Raw genomic sequence first — 25,286 nt, forward strand, 5'->3', positions numbered from 1 at the left:
GCTGGTTTGTGCTAAAGAAGTGGATGATTTTGCTGTTGTTGTTGTTGTTGTTATTGTTATCTGTCAAGCTTTAAGGGAGGTGTCTAAGTTTACTCTCTGTTTGATAAGCACCATGATCAAAAGGAACTTGGAAAGGAAAGGGTTTATTTTATGTTTTCAGGTCACAGTTCACCACTGAGGGAAGTCAGGGTAGGAATTCAAGCAAAAGCATGGTGAGGACCCTAAGCCAAAGCTGCTTACCGACTTGCTCTCCTGCTTGCTCCCAACCTTCTGGTGAACTATCGACCCAGGCTCCCAGCCCAGGCCCGCCAGCCTAGGGATGGTAGCACCTACGGTGGGCACGGGCCCTCCACTATCAATTAACAACTAGGAAATTGTTCTACAGACGGGCCTATAGGCTGATCTGATGTGGGCAATTCCTCAGTTGAGGTTCCATCTTCCCACCCAAAGGGTATCAAATTGACAACCAAGATTAGCCATCACTTGGAGAAATCAAAACACCTAATGGTCAAGTTATCTGTACAAATCTCAGTGAAAATACTTTGTAATTCTAGGTTTTAACGTTGAAGATCTCCACATTGAAAGATGGAGGCTGAAGAAGGTGGCGAAGCACCACCTCCTGAGAGCGAAGAGGCTCCTCCTCCTCCACCGATGGAAGAGGAAGCTCCGCCTCCTCCCTCTGATGACGACACTGCCCCGCCTCCTCCCGAGGAGCAAGCCCCGCTCTACGAGGAGGGTGTGGCCCCACCCCCTCCGGAAGAGGACTCGCTGCCGGCTCCTGAAGGAGAGGCCCCGCCCACCCCGGGCACAGACACCACGCCCCCCTCTGTACAGGGCGCTGGTCCTTCAGTGACTGACTACAGGAGTCTGATTCCTTCAGACGAGGAGCTATCGCTGACCGACGATGCAGGGTCCAGCCAGAGCAGGGTCCGACCGAGGCTCGCCCCGAGGCCTGCGCAGTCAGTGCTGTCGGATGGGCTTTCTCAGTCTTCCCGGCGCTCCTCCAAGTACCGCCGAAGTATGAGTGGCATTCCTAACCTCCAGGAGACTCTCAAAGAGAGACAGGTTTGCTGCTGATAGTGCTTGTGGTGGGAAAGCTCTGAGATTTTCCATGGTTTGAAAATACATTTTGCTTTCTTTCTTTGGTTTTTCAAGACAGGGTTTCTCTGTGTAACAGCCCTTGCTGTTTGTAGAACAGGCTAGCCTCGAACTCATAGACCTCCACCTGGCTTTGCCTACTGAGCACTACATTTTCTTCATACTTAACATTTTTATACATGTTTTCACTTCTTTTAGGCAAGATTCAGAGAAGCAAGGGAAACCCGGAAAATGAGAATTGATCCCTCATACAAATACATATTTGAAATTCTAGCAGAGAGGCTTGGGCTGGACATGGTAACCGTGGAAGAACTAATTTTGGATTGCCCATCGGTAAGCTGAAGTCTTGCCATCATTTGTTTGTTTTCCCCCTTATTTGGGGCTGTCTACTTGTGTGGGGGTGTGCAGGAGCTTGGATGTGTTCCTTCATCACTCTCCGTGCAGGGGATGTGTGCATTAAACAAGAGGCGCCATCATGAACAACTGGATGGAAACAGGGTGTGGTTTTCAGAAACAGGATTGCTCTGTTGGTCTCATGTCCCAGCCACGGTTCCTGAACTTGTTTACGGAGGAAACCAGATGGGCGAGCCACCTTGTTTTCCCGCCTGAAAATTGCTAGGCCATTTTGGCTCCCTTTGTACTGGAATCCTCACATCTCTGCAGGAGGTGCAGCCACAGCCCTTGGGGCCTGCACGTGGCATTCAGGGACAAAGGGGTGATGTGAGTGAGTGGGACCGGACAGCAGGGTCGGAGAGCCTGCCTTCATGATCGCCGGCTGGATTTTTGGGCTTGCGGGCCCTGTTGCCAGAAGACTTTCCCATTGGCTATCATGCTAGCGCGGGAGTGGAGGAGGAAGCTTGTGCATGCAAACCCTCTGTTATTACTTTTCTGTTGCCGTGTTAAAACGCCAAGACCAAAAGCAATTTAGAGAAGATTTATTTTGGTTTTGCTGCTCCAAAAGGGACAGAGTCCATAATGGTGGCAAGCAGGGAGGTGACAGGAAGCTGGCTGATCATGTTTTTCTCCACATACTGGAAGCAAACAGAACAGGAAGTAGGGTCAAGCTATAAAGCCCCAGACCTGCTCCCCGCTGACGTACTTCCTTCAGCAAGGCTACACCTCCGAAAGGTTCCATAACCTCCCCAGAGAGCACCATCACCTGGGGACCAAATGTTCAAAGTCCTCAGGCTGTGGCCAGGTCTCATTCAAGGCGCCTCACCTTCCATTTGGCTTTCCCGGAATATATCTCACCATCTGGGGTTGTATGGGTAGTACTACCTTCCAGGCCTCCACGGATGAAGTCACACTTTGCTTAGGACCCAGGAAATAGGAAACACGGATGTTGAAGGAAGCATCAAGCCAGAGCAGGTACTTCCTGCTTTCTTTCTGCTATCACGCTAGCGTGATATTAACATGTAAGAGGACTTCAGGTTGATCCCCAGAACCCATGTTGAAAAAATAAAAGCAAGATGACCACCACTACCACCACAACCAACCTACCAAGCAGACTGGCTCAATGGCACATCCTTGTAATCTCAGCTAGGGAAACAGAGACAAGTGAGTCCCTGGGTCTCATTGGCCGACTGGCCCTGCCCACCTGGTGACTTTCAGAACAGCAAGAGACCCCTTCTTAAACAAAATAGGTGGACAGCACCTGAGGAACCTCCGAGCTTCCCCTCTGGCCTGTGTAAACACCCCCACATGTGTGCACTGACGCCTACACACACAGCTGCACATACGCACATGTACCTCTTCATGTGACTGCCCCATCCACACAAAGTTTGAAATGCATGGCCCTGAGGAGTCCGGCTTTGTGGTACCCCATCTTCTGAGCTGTAAGCGGAGAGAAAAACTCTCCTCCAAGAGAGACTTCCATATGGAAGCAGAGGAAGGGAGAGGCAAGCGTGCTAGCTTGTTATTTCACTTAGGATGTCGACGCACGTCTGCCTGTGTGGCCTCTTTCACCTTCTGCTTTCTGAGAGATCACACTGACCCTTCAGAAGTTGAATACAAGCTTCATGCTCATAAGTGTAGAAGAGTCTCCTGATGATACTTGTTTTTTTTTAAATATTAGTTTGGTTACAATATGGGTCGAGTTATAATTGCTGAAAGGACTATTGCTTACTTATATAATTTCTCAAGCAAAACCATTAGTAGAGGGTTTTCTGTTCTTTTTTAGATTTATTTATTTATTTATTCATTTATTTATTTATTATGTATACTGTGTTCTGCCTGCATGTATGCCTGCAGGCCAGAAGAGGGCACCAGATCTCATAGATGGTTGTGAGCCACCATGTAGGTGCTGGGAACTAAACTCAGGACCTCTGGAAGAGCAGCCTTAACTGCTGAGCCATCTCTCCAGCTCCCAGCCCCAACTTGGCTTTCTTAATAGTTCTTTGTGTTTACCTCCATTTGGGCTTAACCTGTCTTATGACATCTTTTAAGGCTGGGCCAAGTAAGTGGCTAGGAAAAGCTTTATGTGTAGATCATTAATGTAGAACCAACCCATCTCAGTGGGATCATTTAAATCCCGGAGTTAGGGGCCAGCCTGGGCAGTATGGAAAGACTGTCCATCCCTGCCTTCCTCCTTCCTTTCCTTTCTCTCTTCCTTCCCCATGTCTCTCACTTTCTCAAGTCTCAGGCTTTCCTGCATATTCCAGACTGGCCAAGAACTCCATACATAGCCTAGCCTGGCTTCAGCCTCCTGAGAATGATTATAGGTGATTATAGGTGTGTGTCACCATGCCCAACTGTGAGATCTTACCTCTTTAGAAAGCAGGCTGGTGGTGGCTGGGGAGATGGCTCAGTTGGTTCAGTAAAACACTGGCTCTGCTAGTAAAAATACCTGTGTTTACTCTTGAGAACCTGTGTAAAATGCCAGGCCTAGTGGAATGGAAACAGGCAGATCTCTGTAGCTGACTGGACAGCCAGGGGAGCCGTATGTAGCGAGATCCAGGTCAGCCTGTCTCAAGCAAAAACAAAAACAAAAATGAGGTAGATCCAGAGGAATGATACTCTAGGTTTGCCTTTGGTCTATACACACACACACACACACACACACACACACACACACACACACACCTTCCCATATGCATGTGCATACATTCCCCAGTCATCCTCCCAGCCAACCAATCAACCAACAGTCCACGTGTGCTGTTCGAGCTTTGTCGACTTGATACAAATCTAGACATACCTGGGAAGAGAAATCTCCGTTGAGGAATAGCCTCAATCTGATTGGCCTGTGAGCACATCTGGGGATGGGACTTTTCTTGATGGCTTGATAGTGTCAGAGGGCCAGTCCACTGTGGGCAGTGCCATCCCTGGGCAGGTGGGCCAGGACTAAAGGAGAAAGGTAGCTGAACAAACCAGAGGAAGCAAGCCAGCAAGCAGTCTCTTCTTCAGGTCCTTCCTCCGTGTTCCTGCCTTGCTTCCCTCGAGGATGGGCTGTAACCTGTAAGATGAAACGATTTATTTTAATCTCCCCAAATTGCTTTTGGTCATGGTATTTCTCAACAGCAATGGAAAGCCAACTAGGACTCCAAGCAATGAAATTTACCTGTCCTCCCTGCCGTCTGTAGTGGAGTAAAGTTAGTGGAGTGTCTGCCTTTTTTCACATGTTCCTGCTTTCTGATCTATCTATTCCCACCCTGCCCCCACCAGCTTTCCTTTTTACTTTTTATTTTGAAGAGAGGATCTCTCTAAGTTACCTGGGCTGGCCATGAACTCACTCAGTATCCCAGGCAGACCTTGAACCTGTGATCCTTCTGCCTCAGCTTCCCGAGTCACGGGGATCACAAACCTATGCCACCAGGCCTTTCAGGAAGGTCTTTCTTATTTTCTCAGCCTGAAAAGGGGCAGGGATGAACTAAGGTACTCGAAGCAGCACTACTTGAGTTATTTCCCCGGAAAGCCAGTATCATTTTATTGATCCTCATTTTTTTCTTTCATTTAACAGCTGGATCCATTCAGCCGTTTTTTTGAGAAAGGCGGATGTAAGACACTGAAATTTTTATATCAGGAAGGAGAGGTTCCAGGTCTTGGTAAGGATGTTTTCTGAGGGCCCTGGGCTCCAAGTGAGCTGGCTAATGTTAAAGTGTGGCCTAATTTTTCCTCTTAAGCTTAGAAGATTTCAACTTTTACAGCAAAAACTTGACCAGAATCCCATGTTTTAAAAAAAAAAGTGTTTGAGGGGTTGGAGATGTGTCTCAGCTATTAAAAGCACTTGCAGCTCTTTCAAGGGGACCTGGCTTCATTTCCCAGCACCTACATGGTGGCTCCCAACCATCTGTAATTCCAGTTCCAGGGGATTTGATTCCCTCTTCTGACTTCCCGTGGCATTGCATGCGTGTGGTACACAGGCATACGTGTTGGCAAAAACACAGTGAAGTAAAAGAAATCTTTAAAAACATTACTTAAGACTACTCCAGGGTCATCAAGATGGCTCATCAGGTAAAGGCACCAGCCACTAAGCCTGGTGACTGGACTTCAATCTAGGCCCCCCATGGTCGAAGGGAGAAGCAGCTCCTACAGGTTGTCCTCTGACCTCCACATGCATGCTCCAACACATATGTGTGCCAACACAAAATAAACGTAATTAAAAAATTCCATTTTCAGAAGCAATCATTTGAGACCTTGCTGTCATGATTTGGGGAGAGATACCAGAGATGTTCCAACCTCTACTGGGAAATACACTTTTCCATTAGAATTTAATTGCAGTTTCCTGGAACAGGTGGACCATTTTGTCCATATGTTTTCAGATGACTTGAAGTAGTCACGATGCTTCTTTGGAGCCCAGTAGCTGCCCCTTGTGGCTCTGGCTCAATGTCTTCTGGCTGTTGCAGCTATTAAATGCACATCTGGCTTTCCTGTATTACTCCTAAGGTAATTAGCATGCAACCAGGTTGCTATGCCTTTGTTTCAATAACTAGGTACTTGGGTTGTCCTTTCCCTCTCTGACTGCTTTTAAAAAAATAGCGTGTGTGTCCACGTGTGTTGGTATGTATTCAGGTGCTGAATGGGGTACTGCGGCCAGAGGACAACCTCTGGTGGCATCCTCGGGAATACTGTCTGCCTGCTTTGAGACAGGTCCTTGCATTGGCCTACAACTTACCAATTAGGAGAGACTGCCTGCCCATTACACAATCACTTACCAAGCCGGCTCAGTTCTGTGGCTGTACATTCAGTTCTTGGCGTTTGTTTTCAGAATGTGGCCGGACAATCACTGGCGTACCCAAAGGGTCAAAAATGATGAGAATATATGTGGACAATGCGGCTCCAGAAAAGCTGAAAGGACTGTGCATATTTTTTGTTCGCTGTCGTAATGAGTTTGCCATTAACTCTAAGACCATTTACGAGGTACGTTTTAAAACACCGGCAAGGTGTCGTGTTTCCCCAGTCCCTTTATCTCTGTTTCTGTGTGGAAGACTGGATTGGGTTCCAAGGAAATGGTGTATTTGTATACTCAAAGAAACTAAGGTGCTGGCTTTACTAGAGCTGAGTTGTTGTTGTACTATAGATACTGCCTTTAAAAGTTTATGTTTTGAAAAGATTTGAAAGTTTATATTTTTAAGACAGGGTTTCGTACAGCCCAGGCTGGCCTATGTGTATGTATGTATGTATGTATGTATGTATATGTATGTATGTGTGTATATATGTATACACACACACACACACATATATATATATTCAGTGTCCTTGAACCCCTAGCCCTCCCCTCCCACCTCCACTCACTTCTCAAGAGCTGGATTTGCAGGCATGCGCTACTGTTCTAACTTGCTTCCTGTTGCTGCAAATAAAATACTGGCCCAAAGCAGTTTGGGGAAGAAAGGGTTTATTTCCCTTCCTCTTCCAAATCCCAGCACAGCAACTGAGGAGAGCTGAGGCAGGACCTGAAGCAGAGACCACGGAGGAGTGCTGCCTATTGACTTGCTCCCCCACTGCTGGCTCAGCCTGCTTTCATACAGTTGGACCATCTGCCTAGGGGTGACCCAGTGGATTGGGCCCTCCCACATCGATTAACCAGGAAAACGACTCTCATGCCCACTGCCCAGTCTGCCTGTGGTAGTGCCTCAGCTGAGCTTCCCTCTTCCCAGGCAACTCTGGCTTATGTCGACTTGATGAAAATGAACCAGCACAGCCACCAGCCCTGAAGTCTATGAAAACTTGCGTCTTCTGTATGGTGTGCACAGAATTACCACGTGCCCACTCTTCGGGGACACATTCGCGTCTGTCCATACAGTCTTAAGTACTAGTTACTACACCTACTCTTTGCTCAGCCTTTTACATTTTCAGTCATTTTAGGAGAAGAGGGAACTGACTTCCGGTCTAGCCCTTGCTAGCCTAGTCAGGGGCTGGACTGCTGGATGGAAACAGCAAGTAGAGTTATGGAGATGAGAATTTGCCTCCAGGTTGTTTCCTTTGGCTAGTGGCTCATCCTTTCGGTGACATGGGCGTGCCTGAAGAGGGAACAGCAACACCCTCTTTGCTGGCTTGTCCTGAGATCTCTGAAAAGGCTCCCATCCTGATTGGCTGTAGATTCTCAAAGGCGTCCATCCTTTCTCACGTTCCCTGGGCGACTTGCTGCCTTGTGGAGAGGGCCGTGTCGCAAACCCAGTGTAAATCACAACAGGCTTCTTTCCTGTTTGGGATTAAAGACAGCCTGGCCAGAGGTGGTTGAGGAGGACACTTGTCCCCCCTGGGCCCTTGTAGGTACTTCTCTGTGTCTCCCGTGGGTGAGACCTCCGCTGTCATAAAGAATCTGCCTTTTCCCTCGCGGCTTGCTTTTCCCTTTCTAAACTCTTGTCTTACCAGGCCATCTCTGTGTCATCAATTTCAGTAATGCTCTGCTCTCCTTAATTTATCTATGACGCAGTGTGTTCTTCCCTTTCCTCTTCCTTTCCCCTTCCTCTCCCCGTTCCCTTCCACCTTCTCCCCTCTCCTCCCCTTCCTTGCCTTTCCTCCTCCCACCTTCTCTCTTCCCCCTGCCCTCTCCTCCTAACCCTCCTCTTCCCTCCCTTGTCTTCCTTTCTTTTTGTTCTGAGGATCTGCTAGCCAAGTGTTCTCCTACTCAGTTACACCTCCAGCCTTCGTTGTTTTTGAAGGAAGGGCCTCACTATGTTACCCAGACTGGCCTTTCTCCTGGGCTCCCCCGAACCTGCCTCAGTCTCCTGCGTACCTGGGACTCCTGTTGTCTGTGGCCATTGCCTACTTCGGGTTTTTTAGGGAGATGCAGCTGTGTGTGCACATAGTTTAAAGAGGTATAGGTTCTTGAGCCTTGTGATGCAGGGCTGACCTGCATCCCACTCCCCAGAAGGAGCCCTTGAGTCTGTTAGATGAGGCTGGAGAGTTGGCTAAGAAGATACCACTCTCAGAGAGGACCTGAGTTCAATTCTCAGCACCCACATCGGGTGGCTCATAATCACCTTTAACTCCAGATACAGGGATGTGATACCTTCTTCTCTGGCCTTTGCAGTTGCTGCATTCATGGGCACAAACCTATGTACATATGTTAAAACAGTATAAAAATATTTAAAATCTCTTTTAGAATATTCTTTCATTTACTTCCGGATTGCTAAATTTAGCTAGCTCCACAGGTCTCTTTTTTTAACCATTTTAGGCATTATTGTGGGCTTTTCTCTATAGATGAGAATTTAGTTGGTTTTTTTTTTTTTTTTTTTTTTTGGCAAACACCAGGGACTCACTGTGTAACTCTGGAACTCACTATGTAGATCAGGCTGCCGCAGCCATCCACCTGCCTCTGCCTCCTGAATGCTGGGATTAAAGGTGTGTGCCACTATGCACGTCAAATTAAAATCTGGCCCTCCCCCTTTCAGCCCTCCCTTCCTCTGACATGATTACATTCCTACTGCTTAGGTAAGTATTGGTTCATAACTATGTAAATGTAATCACAGCAGAGGCGTTATAGTGTACCAGCCGTTTTCACAGTCACGACAGCCAGGAAGAGAGAATGGGCATATAGTAAGGGGCCAGGACAGGATGCAGCCCAGAGACATCCTCAATGACCCATTCCCCCATCTCCTATTTTGTACCATTTCTCCATATAACCGTCTTATTACAAAGGAATTTATCTGTGGATTAGTTCAGAGTCTTCATGAGGTAGCCCTCTATGGAAACACATCACATATATACCCAGAGGCATGCTTCCCTAATCCTCCGGGCATCTTCCATGTTGATGACAAAGATTCACGAGACTGTTTTCATGAACAGGGCACATTATACTTGCGGACGTTCTTATGTGACAGGCTCAGTTGTCTTTCCCATGCCTCGGCTAGGTTGCAGGGCACAGTCCCTTCTCTTGGTAAAGTACAGAGGAAGGGGTTGGAGAGATGGCTCAGCAATTAGGAGCACTGACTGCTCTTCCAGAGGACCTGGGTTCAATTCCCAGCACCCACATGGGGCAGCTCACAACTGTCTGTAACCCCAGTTCCAGAGGACCCGACACCCTCACACATATATCCATGCATGTAAAACACCAATGTACATGAAATAAATTCTTTAAAAAAATACAGTACAGAGGAAAACATGTCCAGGGAGACCTGGCAGGTCTGATGAAAGAGTGTTGATTTTTGAGTTCTAAGGTCCACAAGCGCTTAGCCCTTTCCCCTGTACTTTACCAAATGTGTCAAGTGAAAAGTGGCGTATGAGTTTTTCCTCAGCTCCTTAAAGGATTAAACATGTAACCATTGAATACTACCTTTCAGGATGTGCTATTTACCGTCTTGGATGCATCAAAAGGCCTCTTGGAAGGGATCAGGAATATGCTGCAACACATATTTCTACCGGCTATTCTTGCAACCAACAACTGGGGCGCTTTAAACCAGTCCAAGCAGGGTGAATCTGAGAAGAATATTTTCACAGAAACCATCAATAGATATCTTTCATTTTTAGATGGTAAGTGTAAGAATTAATGTTGGGTAAACAACCCAATATCAGACCGTTAGCTGCAAGGTACCTTACTGGAAACAGGGTTTATAGAAGGGGTCTCCAAAAGGAGGTAGTAAGAAAAGTTCCCAGGAGACCTGGAGATAAAAGGGGGAAACCTGAGAAACCCTCATTACTAGGGAGCTCTGCAGGTAAAAGAGTAAGGGGAATCTCTTCTTGTTCTTGGTCAAAAGTTTGCCACTAAAATATATGTACTTATGTTAGAGAGGAGACTCAGCAGTTAAGAGCATTTGCTGCTCTTGTAAAAGACCCAGGCTTGGTTTCCAGTACCCACATGGGACCTCCCCACCTCCTGTAACTCCAGTCCCAGAGGATCCAATGCCCCCTTCTGGCCTTCGTGGGTATTGCATACATGTGGTGCATGTGCATATGCTCATTACACACATACATGTACACGGAAAATAAATACTTTCAAACTGTACTTTATGATGATTTCTCTAAAATGTGCTTTTATCACTTATTGCAGAAATATACAACTTTATTCATAAGTCAACTCACAACCTTTTTTTTTCTTTTCTTTTTGATACAGGGTCTCACGTAGCCTTGTTTTGAAGTCCCTTTGTAACCCAGGATGGCCTTAAACTCCTGATCCTTTGACTCCACTTTCACAAATATGGGGTGAAACCCAGTATGCCTGGTTTATATGGTGCTGGGGATCAAACTCAGGGTTTTATGCTTGCTAGGAGAGCACTCTACCAACTCAGCTACATCCCTGCCTGTAGAATTGTATCTTTATGAAGCAGGCTATCCTATAAGTTTCTCTAAATATTGCAGCTGTTGAAAATATTGCAGTTGTTGATATTTATTGTATGGGCACTTCTTTATACTGTATCATTTTCTTCTCTACACTTGTATCATTTTCTTCTTTATACTGTATCATTTTCTTTTTTATACTTGTAACATTTTCTTCTTTATACTGTATCTTTTTTAGGCGCTAGAATAAGCATCGAGGGCACAGTGATGTTGAAGAAGGTAGACAATATCGACTTCTCCAAACTGCATACCTTTGAAGAAGTCACAGCTGCGGCGAGCAACTCCGAGATGGTGCATCAGCTGGAGGAGGTGCTGATGATGTGGTACAAGCAGATCGAGCAGGTGAGGCCACTCCGTTTCCCCTCAAGCCCCAGGCTTATGGGTCCTAAACAGGACATTGTATCCCTAGTCGCTTGTGTGTTGCTAATACTCGCCATGAAAGACAGGGAGGGTGAAAATGACAGTGACCAGCCACAGAGATCAACACTGTGTAAGGACATCCTGCGTGAACAGTGGGAGTGTGTTGCTGCTGACAAATAGGTTCCGCCTAGGCTTTTCACAGCAACGTTTCAATGCCAAGCCCACAGCAGTAAAAACAAACAAGAACATAGCCTATGTCAAAATTGCTGGGGCCATGGAGGGAGCTCAGTGGTCGAAGTGCTTGTCGTGCAAATTTGAGTGCTTGGGTACAACCCTAGATAAAAGGCTGGTGTGTCAGGCCGAGGTGGCGCAACGCCTTGGAGCTCTTGTGAGTTCAAGGTCAGCCTGGTGTGCAAAGAGAGTTCCAGGACAGCCAGGGCTACAGAGAGAAACCCTGTCTCCAAAAACAGCCACCAGCAACAGAAAAGGCAGGTGTATTCACTTACACCCACAATCCCAGGACTGGGAGAACGGAGATGGGGGGATCCCTGACACTTACTGGCCAGATGGTCTAGCCTAATTGGTGATCCCCAGGACCCAGTGAGAGACCCAGTCTCAAAGCCAAGCATATGGTGCCACAGGAATGACAACTGGGTTGGCTTCTGGCTTCCATTCGGCACACGTCCATGAGGGCACTCACACTCACAGACTAACAGAGATGCAGATGTTGAGAAGGGCAGACCCCTCATGATTTAATAACCTTCCGAAGTCCTTGCCTCCAAATACCATCACACTGGATCAGGCCTCAGCGTATGAGTTTGGCGGGGGAGCATCAGCATCCAGCCCGTTGCCATGCCAAGGGTATCATCACTTTTTAAACCCCACACCATCATGCCGCAATCCCTTTCACCCATTTCCTGTTGACTCAAGTGCATTTTGTCCATTCTCTTAACTGATGTCTGGTTCCTCTACAAAGAAACCGTATTTTGGGACTGGAGAGATGGCTCAACACTTAGGGACACCTGTTGCTCTTGCAGAGGATGTGAGTTTAGTTCTCAGCACCCACAGAGCTCCTCACAGCCACCTATAACTCCAGGGGATCCGATGCCCTTTTCTGACTTCCATGGGCACTACAGTGCATATGGTTCACCGTCATACATGCAAGCAAACACTCATATACATAAAATAAATCTTAGATGGCAGAAAGAGCTACTTAAAAAAAGAAATTGTATTTTGTTTGATAGACTTTTCAATATTTAAATTATATCTGTTATCCATTATTTAAGGAAGTAGAGAGGTTTAATCTTCCATTCCCTCATTAAGTCACTTCTACTTTTGCTGTTACAAAGGACAGTAATGCATATGCAATAGTGGTCTTTGCTTCGGCTTCCTTTACGTGCGCTCAGGAGTCTCGCAGTGGAATCCCTCCAAGCATTTGAGTAGAGGGCTCTTATTGAATAGTATCGTGCCCTCCAAATAGTGATTACTGTAGTTTTACCTCCAGTACTGTGGTTAAAAAAAAACCCAACAACAACCAAAAAGGCAGGGCTGGGAATGTGAGTGCCTGTCTCAGACATACAAAACCCTAAGTTTAATTCCCAGCCACACACACGCGCATGCACACACACACACACGCACACATGCACATGCATGCACACACTCACCCAAGTAAATCAAGGAGGAAAGGGCTCCCAATTCCAGGCACCTACCCACCACTGTAGGAAAGTCAAGGCGCCAAGAATCTGAAACAGCTAGTCATGGAACATCCATCGCTAAGAGCAGAATGAAATAAATGCATGGTTACTCATGCTCAGCTCCCTCCCTACCCATATATAGAGAGGATATATATATCTATATATATCTATCTATATATATATATCCTTACATAGTCCAGGATCCCTTGCCTAGGGAATGGTGCCACCACGGTGGACCGGGTGGGTCTTCCCACACATTAGTTCAGGCCAGCCTGCTCGAGGCTATTCCTCACTGAGTCTTATGTGATAATCAAAGATAACTGGCACAGTGGTGGTTGAGTTGATTTACGTACTTTACAGAAGCATATGGCTGCTCTCCTTTCTTCAAGCCATTGGTTATAGCCGGGATCGTCAGGTTGCCCTTCTATCAGGTGTGCACTGCCGTTTTGATTGACCTTGCACTAGCCTGAATATGACTGGAGTTGAGCATATTAAATGGCTGCTTAGGCGTCTTCTTTGTTGACTTGCCTGTCCAAATCCTTTGCTGAGTTTTCATTTGAATTGCCTGGTGCTATCTCACTGAACTGCTGGACTTTATTTACATAATCTTTCCCAATCTTAACTCTTTGTTGTTCCCCCCATGTCATGTCTTTTCATTTGGCGGGTGTCTGTAGGGATATTAAGGTTTGAAATTTTAACAATGTTTATTTTGTTTTATTATCTGTATGAGTGTTTTTTGCCTGTGTGTATGTATGTGTACTACATGCCAGCAGTACCCATGGCAGCCAGAAGAGGGGGCTACAGATAGCTGCGTGATACTTAATTGCAGGTCCTTATTGAGAGTGAGCAGATGAGAAAAGAAGCCGATGATTCGGGTCCACTCACTGAACTGGAGCACTGGAAGCGTATGTCAGCCAAGTTCAATTACATCATTGAGCAGATTAAAGGGTCCAGCTGCAAGGCCGTCATAAATGTGCTAAACGTTGCACACTCCAAGCTGTTGAAGGTAAAAGGTCTTCCGTTGTAAACCTGGATGTACTTTAGAACGTCTTACCAGAAAATTACCCTTACCAAATGGCTTCTAAAGTTTTGGGGCATATTGTGTGTGTATATCACATAGCTATGCTCCACGGAGGCCAGAATGTTGGATCCCTGTAGCTGGAGCTAGAGGCAGTTGTGAGCCACATGGCACAGGAGCTGGGGACCAGATTCAGAGCAGCAAGCACAGCGAGCTGCTGAGCCATCTCTCTGCCCTCCACCTCACTCACTAAATAGGTGAGGCTGGCTGGCCAGTGAGCCCCAGATATTCGCCTGGCCCTGGCTCCCCAGCTCTGGGATGACATGTGTTCCACCGCACCCAGCTTTTTTGACATGGGTTCTGGGGGTCAAATGCAGGTCTTACTTTAATAGGGACACTTTAATGACGAAGCTCTTGCCCCCATCCCACAAGGATGCATCGTTTTTGCATGTTCATACTTTCGTAGACATCTTGGCCTAACACTGTAGATAGTTTAAGTCAGCAGTTATCCCTACTGTGCTATAGAAAAGCCAGAATGAATTCCTCCTGTCGAGTTGTACTTTTGGGGTCCGCTCCAGTCTTTTGTGGCCACCATTCCGTTATGTTCTGTGGCATTAGGTGGTTTCTCTTTACACAGTAGTCACGTATTTAGAAGCATGAAGCTTTTGAATCAGGCTTTCTTGTATACCACCGTGGTTTCCAGTTGATAAAACCAAGATTTATGTCTCAGTTTTGACAGTTCATCTATGGAGTACCATCCAGAGAAGTGATCATTTTTATTTTGAAAGTGTTTGGGGAATTGTAAATCAGTGTAGACTTGCTGTGATATAGAGCAGCTCTGGGGAGATGGCTCAGCTGTTAAGAGCACTTGGTGGCTCTTACAGAGGATCTGCTTGTACATGGTTTCAACAATCATCCCTAAGCCTAGCTCCAGGGTGTCTGAGAATCTCGTCTAGCCTCCCTGGGAACTGCACACATGTGATTTCACAGACATACATGCAGACAAACACTCCACACATAAAATAAGAAAAGAACGAACCTTACAATAACAACAACAACAACAACAACAACAATAATGATGATGATAATAACTACATGGAAAGACAAAAGCAAACGTTCTGCTCAGCATACATTTCCCCACACCTCCTTTCCACCTCTTTTCCTTGGGATCATTTTATTATTTTTTTTAAAGATTTATTTCTTATTTATGTGTACACATGTTTTGCCTGCCTGCATGTGTGTGCACTACATGAGTGTCTGATGTCTGCAGAAGTCAGAGGAAGGCATTAGGTTCCTTGGAGTTGTAATTAGAAGCAGTTGTGAGCTGTCATGTGGGTGCTGGGAATCGAACCCTGGTCTACTACAGCACCCAGTGCTCTAACCACTGAGCCATCTCTCCAGCCTCCCCTACAGGTCATTCTAATTTACAGTTGAGCTTTGTGCTTTCCATGTTCTTCTCTTATTCTTTGTCTCCTTAAAGTTTGTATTTCTCTGTATAAAAATGCAATAATGGTTTTTCTCTTTTGTAAAACGTTTAGACGTAGGTATATAACAAATGTCTTTTCATCGTATTCCCCCTAGCCCCACTTCCCATTCTTGATTCCGAAAGATAACACAGTGCTCTGGTCTTCCAAATTCCCACCACAATGACCCATGAGCTCCGCTTACGGTATTAGAAGGCTTCTCTAGCCCACAGCTCCGAGCTCTCCCACACTCTGTCCACGGGCCAGTTTGTAAGGCCTCAGCACCACATGGTCAGGGTCGCTGCAGCCGTGACCTCCTGTCTCTGACACTAGCTTTCTGTCTCAGCACTCTGAGGAAACATTAAAATAACGGAAGGAGGGAGGCTTCACCTTGGCTCATGGTTTCGGAGGTATTAGCCCATCCTTGCAGGGCAGGCCTGGTGGAGCTCACAGTAGCAGGAGCGGGTGGCAGAGGTTTTAGTATGCTGTGGACCAGGAGACAGAGAACATGAGCTGGCATATGGGGAGGCCTTCCTCTCTCTACCAGTCAGGTCCCAGCTCCTAAAGCAGTGGTTCTCATCCTCTGGGTTGTGACCCCTGGGGTCGAATGACCCTTTCACAGGGGCCGCCTAAGACCATCGGAACACACAGATATCTACATATGATTCGTAACAGTAGCAAAATTACAGTTATGGAGTAGCAATGAAAATAATTTGATGGTTGGGTTCACCACAGCATGAAGAGTTGTATTAAAGGGTCACAGCACTAGGAAGGCCGAGAACCACTGTTCTGAAGCCTCTCTATAGCATTCAGAATAATCCACTAAGTTGAGAACCAAGCATTGAAACACGAGCCTTTGAGACACATTTCTGATTCAGAGCACAACAACTTGGAAGAAGCTGTTGACTTCCAACCAAGTCCCATTTTGCTAATAAGTATATTTTCTTTGAGCCATGTTCTTTTATTTATTTATTTATTTTATTTTTTATTGAAAAAAAAATTTCCGCCTCCTCCCAGCCTCCCATTTCCCTCCCCCTCCTCCCATTCCTCTCCCCCTTCCCCTCCCTCTCCAGTCCAAAGAGCAGTCAGGGTTCCCTGCCCTGTGGAAAGTCCAAGGTCCTCCCCCCTCCATCCAGGTCTAGGAAGGTGAGCATCCAAAATGGCTAGGCTCCCATAAAGCCAGAACATGAAGTAGGATCAAAACCCAGTGCCATTGTCCTTGGCTTCTCATCAGCCCTCATTGTCCACCATGTTCAGAGAGTCCGGTTTTATCCCATGCTTTTTCAGTCCCAGTCCAGCTGGCCTTGGTGAGGTCCCAATAGATCAGCTCCACTGTCACAGTGGGAGGGTGCACCCCTCACGGTCCTGACTTCCTTGCTCATGTTCTCCCTCCTTCTGCTCCTCATTGGGACCTTGGGATTTGAGCCATGTTCTAATAATGCGGCTCACTGTGGAAGATCCGGAACTATTAGATAATGTCATAAGTACCCATTTTTTGAAAATCACTCTAGGTAGAAGCAGGTCCAGGCCAAGCCTATAGACAGGACATTAATTACAAAGGATTAACTTTATTTTTAGCCAGTCGTTTAACATGCTTGTAATGTCGTCTTAAGTTCTATGAGAAAAGGATATACCAGGGGCTTGAGAAATTGCTCAGTGCAATTAACTACTCTTCCGAAGGACCCTAGTGTGGTTCCTACCATCCATATTAGGTGACTCACAAGCACCTGTAACTCCAGGTCCAGGGAACCCTCTTCTGGCCTCCTCAGGTACCTATATTGTGCACCCACCCCCCATATACACATAATTTAAAAATAACAGTAAATCATTTTCTTAAATAAAAGACTTATTGTGTTTATTGGTGTGTTATCGGCAGGCACGTTTGCACATCAAAAGAATATAAGATCTTATGGGACAGTTATAGACAGTTGTCAGCTACCATGTGGGTGCTAGGAATTGAACTCAGGACCTCTGGAAGTATAGCCAGTGCTCTTAATCACTGAGTCATCTCTCCAGCCCAAGTAAATCTTTTTCAAAAATAAAAACAAGTATACCAGTCACACTTCAATACAGTGTATGTTTGCTCAGGGGAAACAGCTTGAATTTCGTGACTAAGTTGAAGCCCACCAAGATGTGTGGATTGAATTCTTATGCAATTTTGATTCCATAGAACTGGCGTGATTTGGATGCCAGAATCACCGACACAGCAAATGAATCCAAAGATAACGTGCGGTATTTGTACACCCTGGAGAAAGTTTGCCAGCCCCTCTATAACTACGACCTGGTGAGTATGCTCCTGAAGGCGCAGTTTCTAGGGCCTGGGGGTATGGCTCGGAATCGAAAATGTTGAAAAGGTGTGGTTTCTAAAATTAGCTTCTGTAACTGAAGCAGTTGGCCATGGCGTCTTATCTCAGCAAGGGGAAGCAAACCAGAATGGCCTGCATGCTAGGGTTCATTCCGGTGTCTCCATCTAGGTGTCCATGGCACACGGGATACAGAACTTGATTAATGCCATCAGGATGATTCACAGCGTGTCGAGGTACTACAATACGTCAGAAAGGATGACCTCTTTATTCATCAAGGTGAGATGCTGTTATTATTATTATTATTATGTGTCTGTCTGTAAGTATGTAAGGTGTGTGTAGTGGGGTGCAGTTGTGCTACAGAAACTTGTGGCGGTCAGAGGACATCATTGCAGGGTCTGGTTCTCTCTACCTTCACATTGTCCCTTGGATTGAACCCATCATGGTTTCTAGCGGAAGCCACACACAGGGTCCTATGAAATAGTTCATAGTTCTTTCCATTTGAGCCACAGGAGGGAGCTGGGAAGTTTGGGGACTCTCAGAGATCTGGATTTTCAAACTTCCATGTAGGGGTAGGGTGGGGTGAAAGTGGGAGTAAATTTGGGGTGGAGTGGGGTAGGGTAGAGGTGTCAGTTGGAGTCAGGTGTTTTAGAGTAGTAATGAGTGCCCTTATGCCGGAGGTCAGCTCCGGGCTTCTTGCTTAGAGGTCGCTGCTCTCTTCAGTTTAGTCATTCCAAGTACTTTCTTTCGCGCCTACCCAGTGGATACGGCTTCAGCTTGTTTTAAACGCTCATGTTGCATCATGCGGTTAATTATTTTAGAGACTTTAAAAAAATTATCCAAGAAGCATTCACATAGAATCGAATTAGATGTGTAAAAGCACACGTCAGTTCTATAAAAGGAAATAGGGATCTAGCTACACGCTGCACCCCAGATGACCAGGGGAATGAATCCTCTCGGCCCTTTGGCTTCCTTCTTGCTACCGATGCTCCCGGTTGAGATCTTTCTTGGTTCCAGATTATTAACATTTTTTCAACATTGTGAACCAGAACATGATGGTTAGTTGTAATGTCAACTTGACGTAAGTTAGGGCTGTCTGGACTTTTTTTTCTTTTTGGTTTTTCGAGATGGGGTTTCTCAGTGTATTCTTGGTCTACAGTCTCTCTGTAGACCAGGCTGTCCTTGAACTCGTAGAGATCCTCCAGCCTCTGCCTCTCCTCTACCACCCCTAGTACCACCCCTGTTTGTTTGTTTGTTTGTCTGGATTCTTAACGGGGAATTATCTCTATAGCATTGACCTGTAGGCAAAACTTTGGGGGCATTTTCTTGATTGTTGGTTGCTGTGGTCTTTGGGGCATTTTCTTGATTGTTGGTTGCTGTGGGCGGGTCCAGCCTATTGTGGATAGCTCTATCCCTGGGCTGGTGGTCCTGGGTTCTATAAGAAAGCAGGCTGAGCAAGCCATGAGGAGCAAGCCAGTAAGCAGCACTGCTCCACGGCTTCTGCATCAGCTCCTCCTTCCATCCCTGACTTGCCTCACTGGTGGACAGTGGTGTGGAAGCGAAGCTGTAATAAAACCCTTTCCTTCCCAGGCTGCTTTGGGCGTGTTTTCTCATGCAATAGAAAAACCCTGAGGCAACCACTCAGACTAACGATTAAATATTGCAAGTTTCTTTGACCACTGATGGTTTTTGTGACTTGTACATAGACTCACTTTGGGATTCAAAAACTAACCCTGGGGCCAGAGAGACGGTTCAGCAGGTGAAGGCATTCACTATAGAGCCCACCGCTGAAGTCGCTCTGAGCCACGACTGAGGCTGAACTCACATTATTACCAATCTTTCGCGTTTCCTGGAGTGATCATCCTTCTCCAAGCATGTCCTGCCTGCCTGTGCATGTGATCTTGCATGCACTGTGCATTTAAAAACTCCTCCAGGTTCTCTGTATGTACTGAGATGAGTTTTTCTTCCTCCTCTCCCTCTCGTCCCCTTTTCTCTCTCTCTCTGCCTTTCTCATTCTATCTCTCTCTCAGCCTCTCTGCTAAGGTCCCAGGAGTCCCAAACTGGCCTCAAATTTTCTTATGTAGTAGAAGACATGAATGACCTTTAACCTTTGATCCCCTGCCTTAGCTTCTGAGTGCTGGCATTACAGGACTGCACCCATTTTGAGTGATGCTCAGGGTGGAACCCGGGGCCTTGAGCTTGCTAGGCGAGCAGTCTCCCATTGGTCTATAATCCTTCTCCTAGCCGTCTTGTGAAGGCTAGCCGTCATTGCCTTGGAGTAGATCAGACCTACTGTATGCAGGACAGATGGAAAATGTGCTTGACTTTGGGACTCATGGCCCCAGTGACCTAACTGCAGTAGGCAAATGTGACTTTGGGGTTTCTTTATTTTGATTGGATTTGTGGTTTCTTTTTAAAATTGTGATTTATTTACTCTATAAGCTTATTTATCATCACATTGATCATGTATATTATGTTTCCCAAAGGCGTTTACCTACGGCTACTTTGTACCCTACCTCTGCTTTAGGTCACAAACCAGATGGTGACAGCGTGCAAAGCGTATATCACTGATGGAGGAACAAACCACGTGTGGGACCAGGAGACCCCGGCCGTCCTCAAAAAGATCCAGGTTTGTAAAAGTCTTTCATTCCCATCAGGTTCTCACCTGCCAGTTCAGTGTCATTTACTCTGCTCATTCATAAAACATGGCTCACTGGGAAGCCGTCGCGAGTGGCGTAGTGTGAGAACATGAACAAGGATTGTCATCGATACATCACTCCGGTGGGGCTAGACGGCTCGGCAGTACAGAGTGCTGTAACTCATCTCGGGGCCCAAAGCCTTTGCCCCTGTGGGCACCTGCACACATGTGCAACCCCTCCCCTGTAATTAAAAATAAGTCTTTGATGTGTCGCCGTGGCAACGAGAGGAGCAGGTCAAAGTGGTGGAGGACTGGGGAAACTGACAGGCTCCAGCTGGTTTGTCATTCTGGACTCTAACACTCACCTCTCCTACAAGGCAGGGATGGCTGCCCCACCCCAGGCCCCTCTCCCAAGCTAAGTATCTGTGATCAAATTACAATAGAGAAACAGGAAGCTGAGCCTCGAATCCTAGAACTGGACAAATTGAGCTAAGGGTATAGTTAGCTAAGCCTGCCTGAGTCTCTGTGTCCCATCTCAGACACCACAGAAAAGGAGGCTGGGAGGCACACACCTGTGCCCCCAGCACTGTCCTGGTAGAGATGGAAGGATGGGGAATTCCAGGTCAGCCTTGGCTACACAGGGAGTTTGAGACCAGCCTGGGCTACATGAGATCCTGTCTCACACAACAGCAACAAAAGGTAGAGAAATCAGTGGCCAAGGCGCAAACTGTTCAGAGGACTCTCCTGCAGTTACCCAGAGAGGTTGTAAGCACCTCCACTCCCCACATATAGTTCAGGCAGAGTTATTACCCTTCATACAGACACAGATTGTTTTTCTGGTGTCAAGAGCACTAATGGACAAAGAAAAGAATGCTCAAACACCGAGCCCTCATAAGAAAGCTGAGAAGCAGAACAGCTCGCAGTAACTTACAAAAGGACAGGGCCTAAGATGCCTACAGCGACAGGAAGATGCCTTCGGGGTGACTTGAAAGTCCACACAGCTTTCACCATTTGACAGCAGAACACGAGTTTTGGAAGAAGCTTTGAAATGTGTCCAGAGAATACCCTTAAAACGTGGTGAAGAATAAAATAAAAAAAATAAATAAAAGAAGTCACCCCTGCGAGGGCAAGATCGTTTATCAGAAGGGATGAGCCGAGCCAGTTGAAACTGTGTCAGACTAAGCAAGAAAAAAAATTCTCAGAAAAATGGGAATGCTCCGGAGCCAGTGCTGAGGGCAAGGACAGCCAAGAAACAGCTGAATGACTGTCTTAGTCATATTGCTGTGAAGAGACACTATGACCGTGGTGACTCTGGTAAAGGAGAACATTTATTGGGGCTGACTTACAGGTTCAGTGTCTAGTCCATTATTGTCATGGCGGGAAGCATGGTGGCTTGCAGACAGACACGGTGCTGGAGAAGGAGCTAGGGATTCTACACGCGAATCAGCAGGCAGCAGGAAGAGAACTAGAGCTTCTGAGACCTTAAAGCCAACTGATGCACCTACTCCAACAAAGCCACGCCCACTCCAACAAGACCACACCTCCTAATGCGCCCCCCCTAAGCATTCAGATGTTAAGTCTTTCAGGGGCCATTCTTAGTCAAAGCACCACACCGAGAAACTTTGCTGTGTGTGTATTTAAAAAATAAAATTAGCTGAGAAACGGGGTGCATACCTTTAATCCCAGCATTCAGGAGGCAGAGGCAGATGGATTTCTGTGAATTCGAGGCCAACCTGGTCTACATAGCAAGTTAGTCTAGGTCAACCAGGGCTATGTAGTAAGACCTTGCCTTAAGAAAACAAGTTATCAATGCAAAGTCCTCATGTTGTGTGTTCACGGATGTATCAAATGCAGGTGCTGACCACGTGGGGATGCATGCCTGGAACACCCAGGAGGCCGGGTCAGGCAGACCACTGGGCTATGTAGTGAGAGACAGTCATAAACAACAAAAACTAGCATGCTGCTACAAATATGGATGCCAGCTGAATACCGATATCGTCAGAGAAAATTTCCAAGCCTCTGGGGGATTCTTATGATTTTTTTCTTTTTCTTATGTTTCCTGAGAATTTTATACATGTTTGTAAGGAAATAAGACGGCATCTGCTCACCCCCCATTTTCCCCTCCAACCTCCTCTCTATTCCCTCCAGCATGTCTCCTCCCAACTTCCTGTGTTTTGTTTTTGTTTGTGACTCTCCCGAGTTCAGTCAGTGCAGCCCATGTGGGGGTGTGTGGTGTGGGTCTCCCAGTAGCTCGAGATCCCTACTTGTGGCCACACCCTTCTCAAACAACGAATCCCTGTCCCCCTATAAACTGTCAGTTGCTCTTCTAAGGGGTGGGGCCTGGAGCTTCCCCACCTCTTCGATGCCTGAATCTTTACTGGCATGATCTATTTCCTTTTCTTTTGATTTTTCAAGACAGAGTTTCTCTGTGTAACAGACCCAGCTGTCCTGGAATTTGCTTTGTAGACCAGGCTGGCCTCGAACTCACAGAGCTAAGGTTGTCCCCTGTAGAGCTGAGCATCCAGACTCTTCCCTCAGCATTCTGGTCCTGCTGCAGCTCCCCACTGACCGCTGCCCAGTGCACAGACAAGCTGCTGTGGCCCGCGTCGAGAGGGGCATGTGCCCATGAGTATCAATACAAAGAATCAGAAGGCTGTTCACCCGCACGAGCCTTTCACTTAATTAGCTGTGAAAGAATAAAACCTGCAGGGCGGTGGTGGCGCACGCCTTTAATCCCAGCACTCCGGAGGCAGAGGCAGGCGGATCTCTGTGAGTTCAAGGCCAGCCTGGTCTACAAGAGCTAGTTCCAGGACAGGAACCAAAAAGCTACGGAGAAATCCTGTCTCGAAAAATTTAAAAAAAAAAAAAAAGAATAAAACCTAATGACATGCTTTAGTGCAGGGTGAGTTAAGAGGAAATAGTGGAAAAGGAGTGATGAGGGTAGACTGTGTCTCCAAAAACCTGTATTTTTTTTTTTTGAACGACTCCTCTAATTGTTTAGAACTTCGTTGCGTTGTATATAGTCTTTGAGTCTGGATAATTTTGGTGTGTGATTTTTTTCTTTTGTTTTTTAACTTGCAACCTTTTTTTTTAAATAACAAAGTTTAAAATTAAAACGAAGCATTTAAAATGCGATGTGGTTGTCTATAGGCTTTGCTCTCCAGGCGGAGAATGAGAACATCTGCCCTCTTCTGCTAACAGTGCCAGCCTTTGTCTGCGGGGCTGATGGCCCAGGCTGGCACCAACCTGTTAGCCACCACCTCACGCTTTTTTTTTTTTTTTCGAGACAGGGTTTCTCTGTGGTTTTGGAGCCTGTCCTGGAACTAGCTCTGTAGACCAGGCTGGTCTCGAACTCACGCTTTTTCTCTCTCTCGCTTTCCAATTCTCTTGTAGGACTGCATTTTTCTCTTCAAGGAGTATCAGGCATCCTTTCACAAGACAAGGAAGCAGATTTTAGAGTCCTCAGGGGAGAAGTCTTTCGAGGTTTCAGAGATGTATATATTTGGGAAATTTGAAGCCTTCTGTAAGAGGCTGGAGAAGGTAAGCCTTCTGCAGTCACAGGACCCCACTCCCACAGCACGGGGCTGGGGTTTTGGGGTTTCAGGCAGTGTGGCTGAGGATCATTGTTTCGGGTCTCTTCCTGGCATTGATCCAACTTGTCCACTGCATTTGTTTGAACCTATCTCCCCTCCCCCCCCCCATCTCTAGCTAGTAGTGCCTTGTGCCAGCCAAAGGCTATTGTGAGCTTTCACCTCTCCCAAGACCTCAATTCTTCTTACACAGATAGGTCCTGAACTTGAAGGCTGTGCCTTTGACCACAATATTAAGCCGAGAAAATATGTGCAGTTGGCAAGCCCTGGAAATGTGCAGGATCTGAATGTGTAGACACCAGTCTTTCAGGACCAATATGCACCATGTAGTTCTGAATGGTGTGTATGGGAACGGTGTAAATGGGAATGGTGTGAATGGGAATGGTGTGAATGGGAACGGTGTGAATGGGAACCGTGTGTATGGGAATGGTGTGAATGGGAACGGTGTATATGGGACCGGTGTGTATAGGGAGCCTTTGCTGGGAAGACAGCTGCTGGAAACCCCTCACCTCTGACTTTAGTTATTTAGGCCTGAGGAGGAATGGTGTTCCTTAGAAGGCTATTGGGAACCCACACTAAGGGTTCCCAGGTGTCAGTCATTCTGGGGATCTACACAGGGACTGGAGAGATGGTTCTGGTGATGTGCTTTCAGAGCCCTGTAAGGGCCTGGGTGAGGATACCCAGCAGCCCTGTAAATGGTTATGCATGGTGGTGCTTGCCTCCAACTCCAGTGCTGGTGGGTAGAGAGAGGTGGATTCCTGGAGCTCAGTGGCCAGCCAACCAGTGGAGCTCCAGGTTCAATGAGAGACCCTGCTAAAAAAAGAAGTCAGAGGGCCTGGAGGGATACCTCAGGTTAAGGGCACACACTGTTCTTGCTATAACCAGCCCTCATAACTTCTTGTAGCTCCAGCTCTATGGGGTCTCATGCCCTCTTATGGCCTTTGGGGGAAATTGCAGTCACACACACATCCACACACACATATATATATATAATTAAAAAATAAATTAAATCCTATGATTATACAGAGAAATAGATGTAACTGAAGATAAAATGAATTAAGCTAAGCACATGAAGACACATACTGTATAGTTTTTTCTTATCATGCCCCACTTTCTGGCTATTGTAGCTGGGTGGTAGGGGAGAGTCAGTGTCTTAGAGGTCAGAATAACATCAGGTTAGTCATGTTGACTTCCTGTCTCGGCTTTTGCTTCACACAGTAGGCATGTGTAGAATTTCGATATTAGCAGCCAGTCCAGTCATTTCTCATATTTATACAGCTCCTGTAACATACTGTACATTTCAGGTGGTTGCATCTCTGAGACAATGGCTTATGGAAAAAGTACGGTGAGACTAGTTGTCACCCTGACAAGGCCGCGTCTGGGTGAGGCGCACAAGGACTGTCTGTGT

At 46.5% G+C, this 25,286-nt stretch overlaps 1 protein-coding gene across 2 annotated transcripts in view; it reads left to right on the plus strand.

The window, feature by feature from the left end:
- Positions 1-585: 585 nt before the first annotated feature.
- Positions 586-25,286, plus strand: part of Dnah8 (dynein axonemal heavy chain 8) — a 224,162-nt gene continuing 199,461 nt past the window's right edge. Inside the window, exons 1-11 of one of the 2 annotated variants that reach the window (XM_075978795.1) lie at positions 586-1,065; positions 1,297-1,431; positions 5,054-5,138; positions 6,302-6,453; positions 9,819-10,008; positions 10,991-11,154; positions 13,696-13,872; positions 17,518-17,631; positions 17,822-17,929; positions 20,178-20,279; positions 23,682-23,828. In XM_075978795.1, the coding sequence (XP_075834910.1) occupies positions 586-1,065; positions 1,297-1,431; positions 5,054-5,138; positions 6,302-6,453; positions 9,819-10,008; positions 10,991-11,154; positions 13,696-13,872; positions 17,518-17,631; positions 17,822-17,929; positions 20,178-20,279; positions 23,682-23,828 (1,854 nt within the window). Of the gene's footprint in view, positions 1,066-1,296; positions 1,432-5,053; positions 5,139-6,301; positions 6,454-9,818; positions 10,009-10,990; positions 11,155-13,695; positions 13,873-17,517; positions 17,632-17,821; positions 17,930-20,177; positions 20,280-23,681; positions 23,829-25,286 lie in introns of those variants that run through there. The other variant, XM_075978796.1, reaches the window with a different exon arrangement.

The sequence above is a fragment of the Microtus pennsylvanicus genome, chromosome 7, assembly GCF_037038515.1.
Source record: "Microtus pennsylvanicus isolate mMicPen1 chromosome 7, mMicPen1.hap1, whole genome shotgun sequence".
In the NCBI taxonomy this organism is placed as follows: Eukaryota; Metazoa; Chordata; class Mammalia; order Rodentia; family Cricetidae; genus Microtus; species Microtus pennsylvanicus.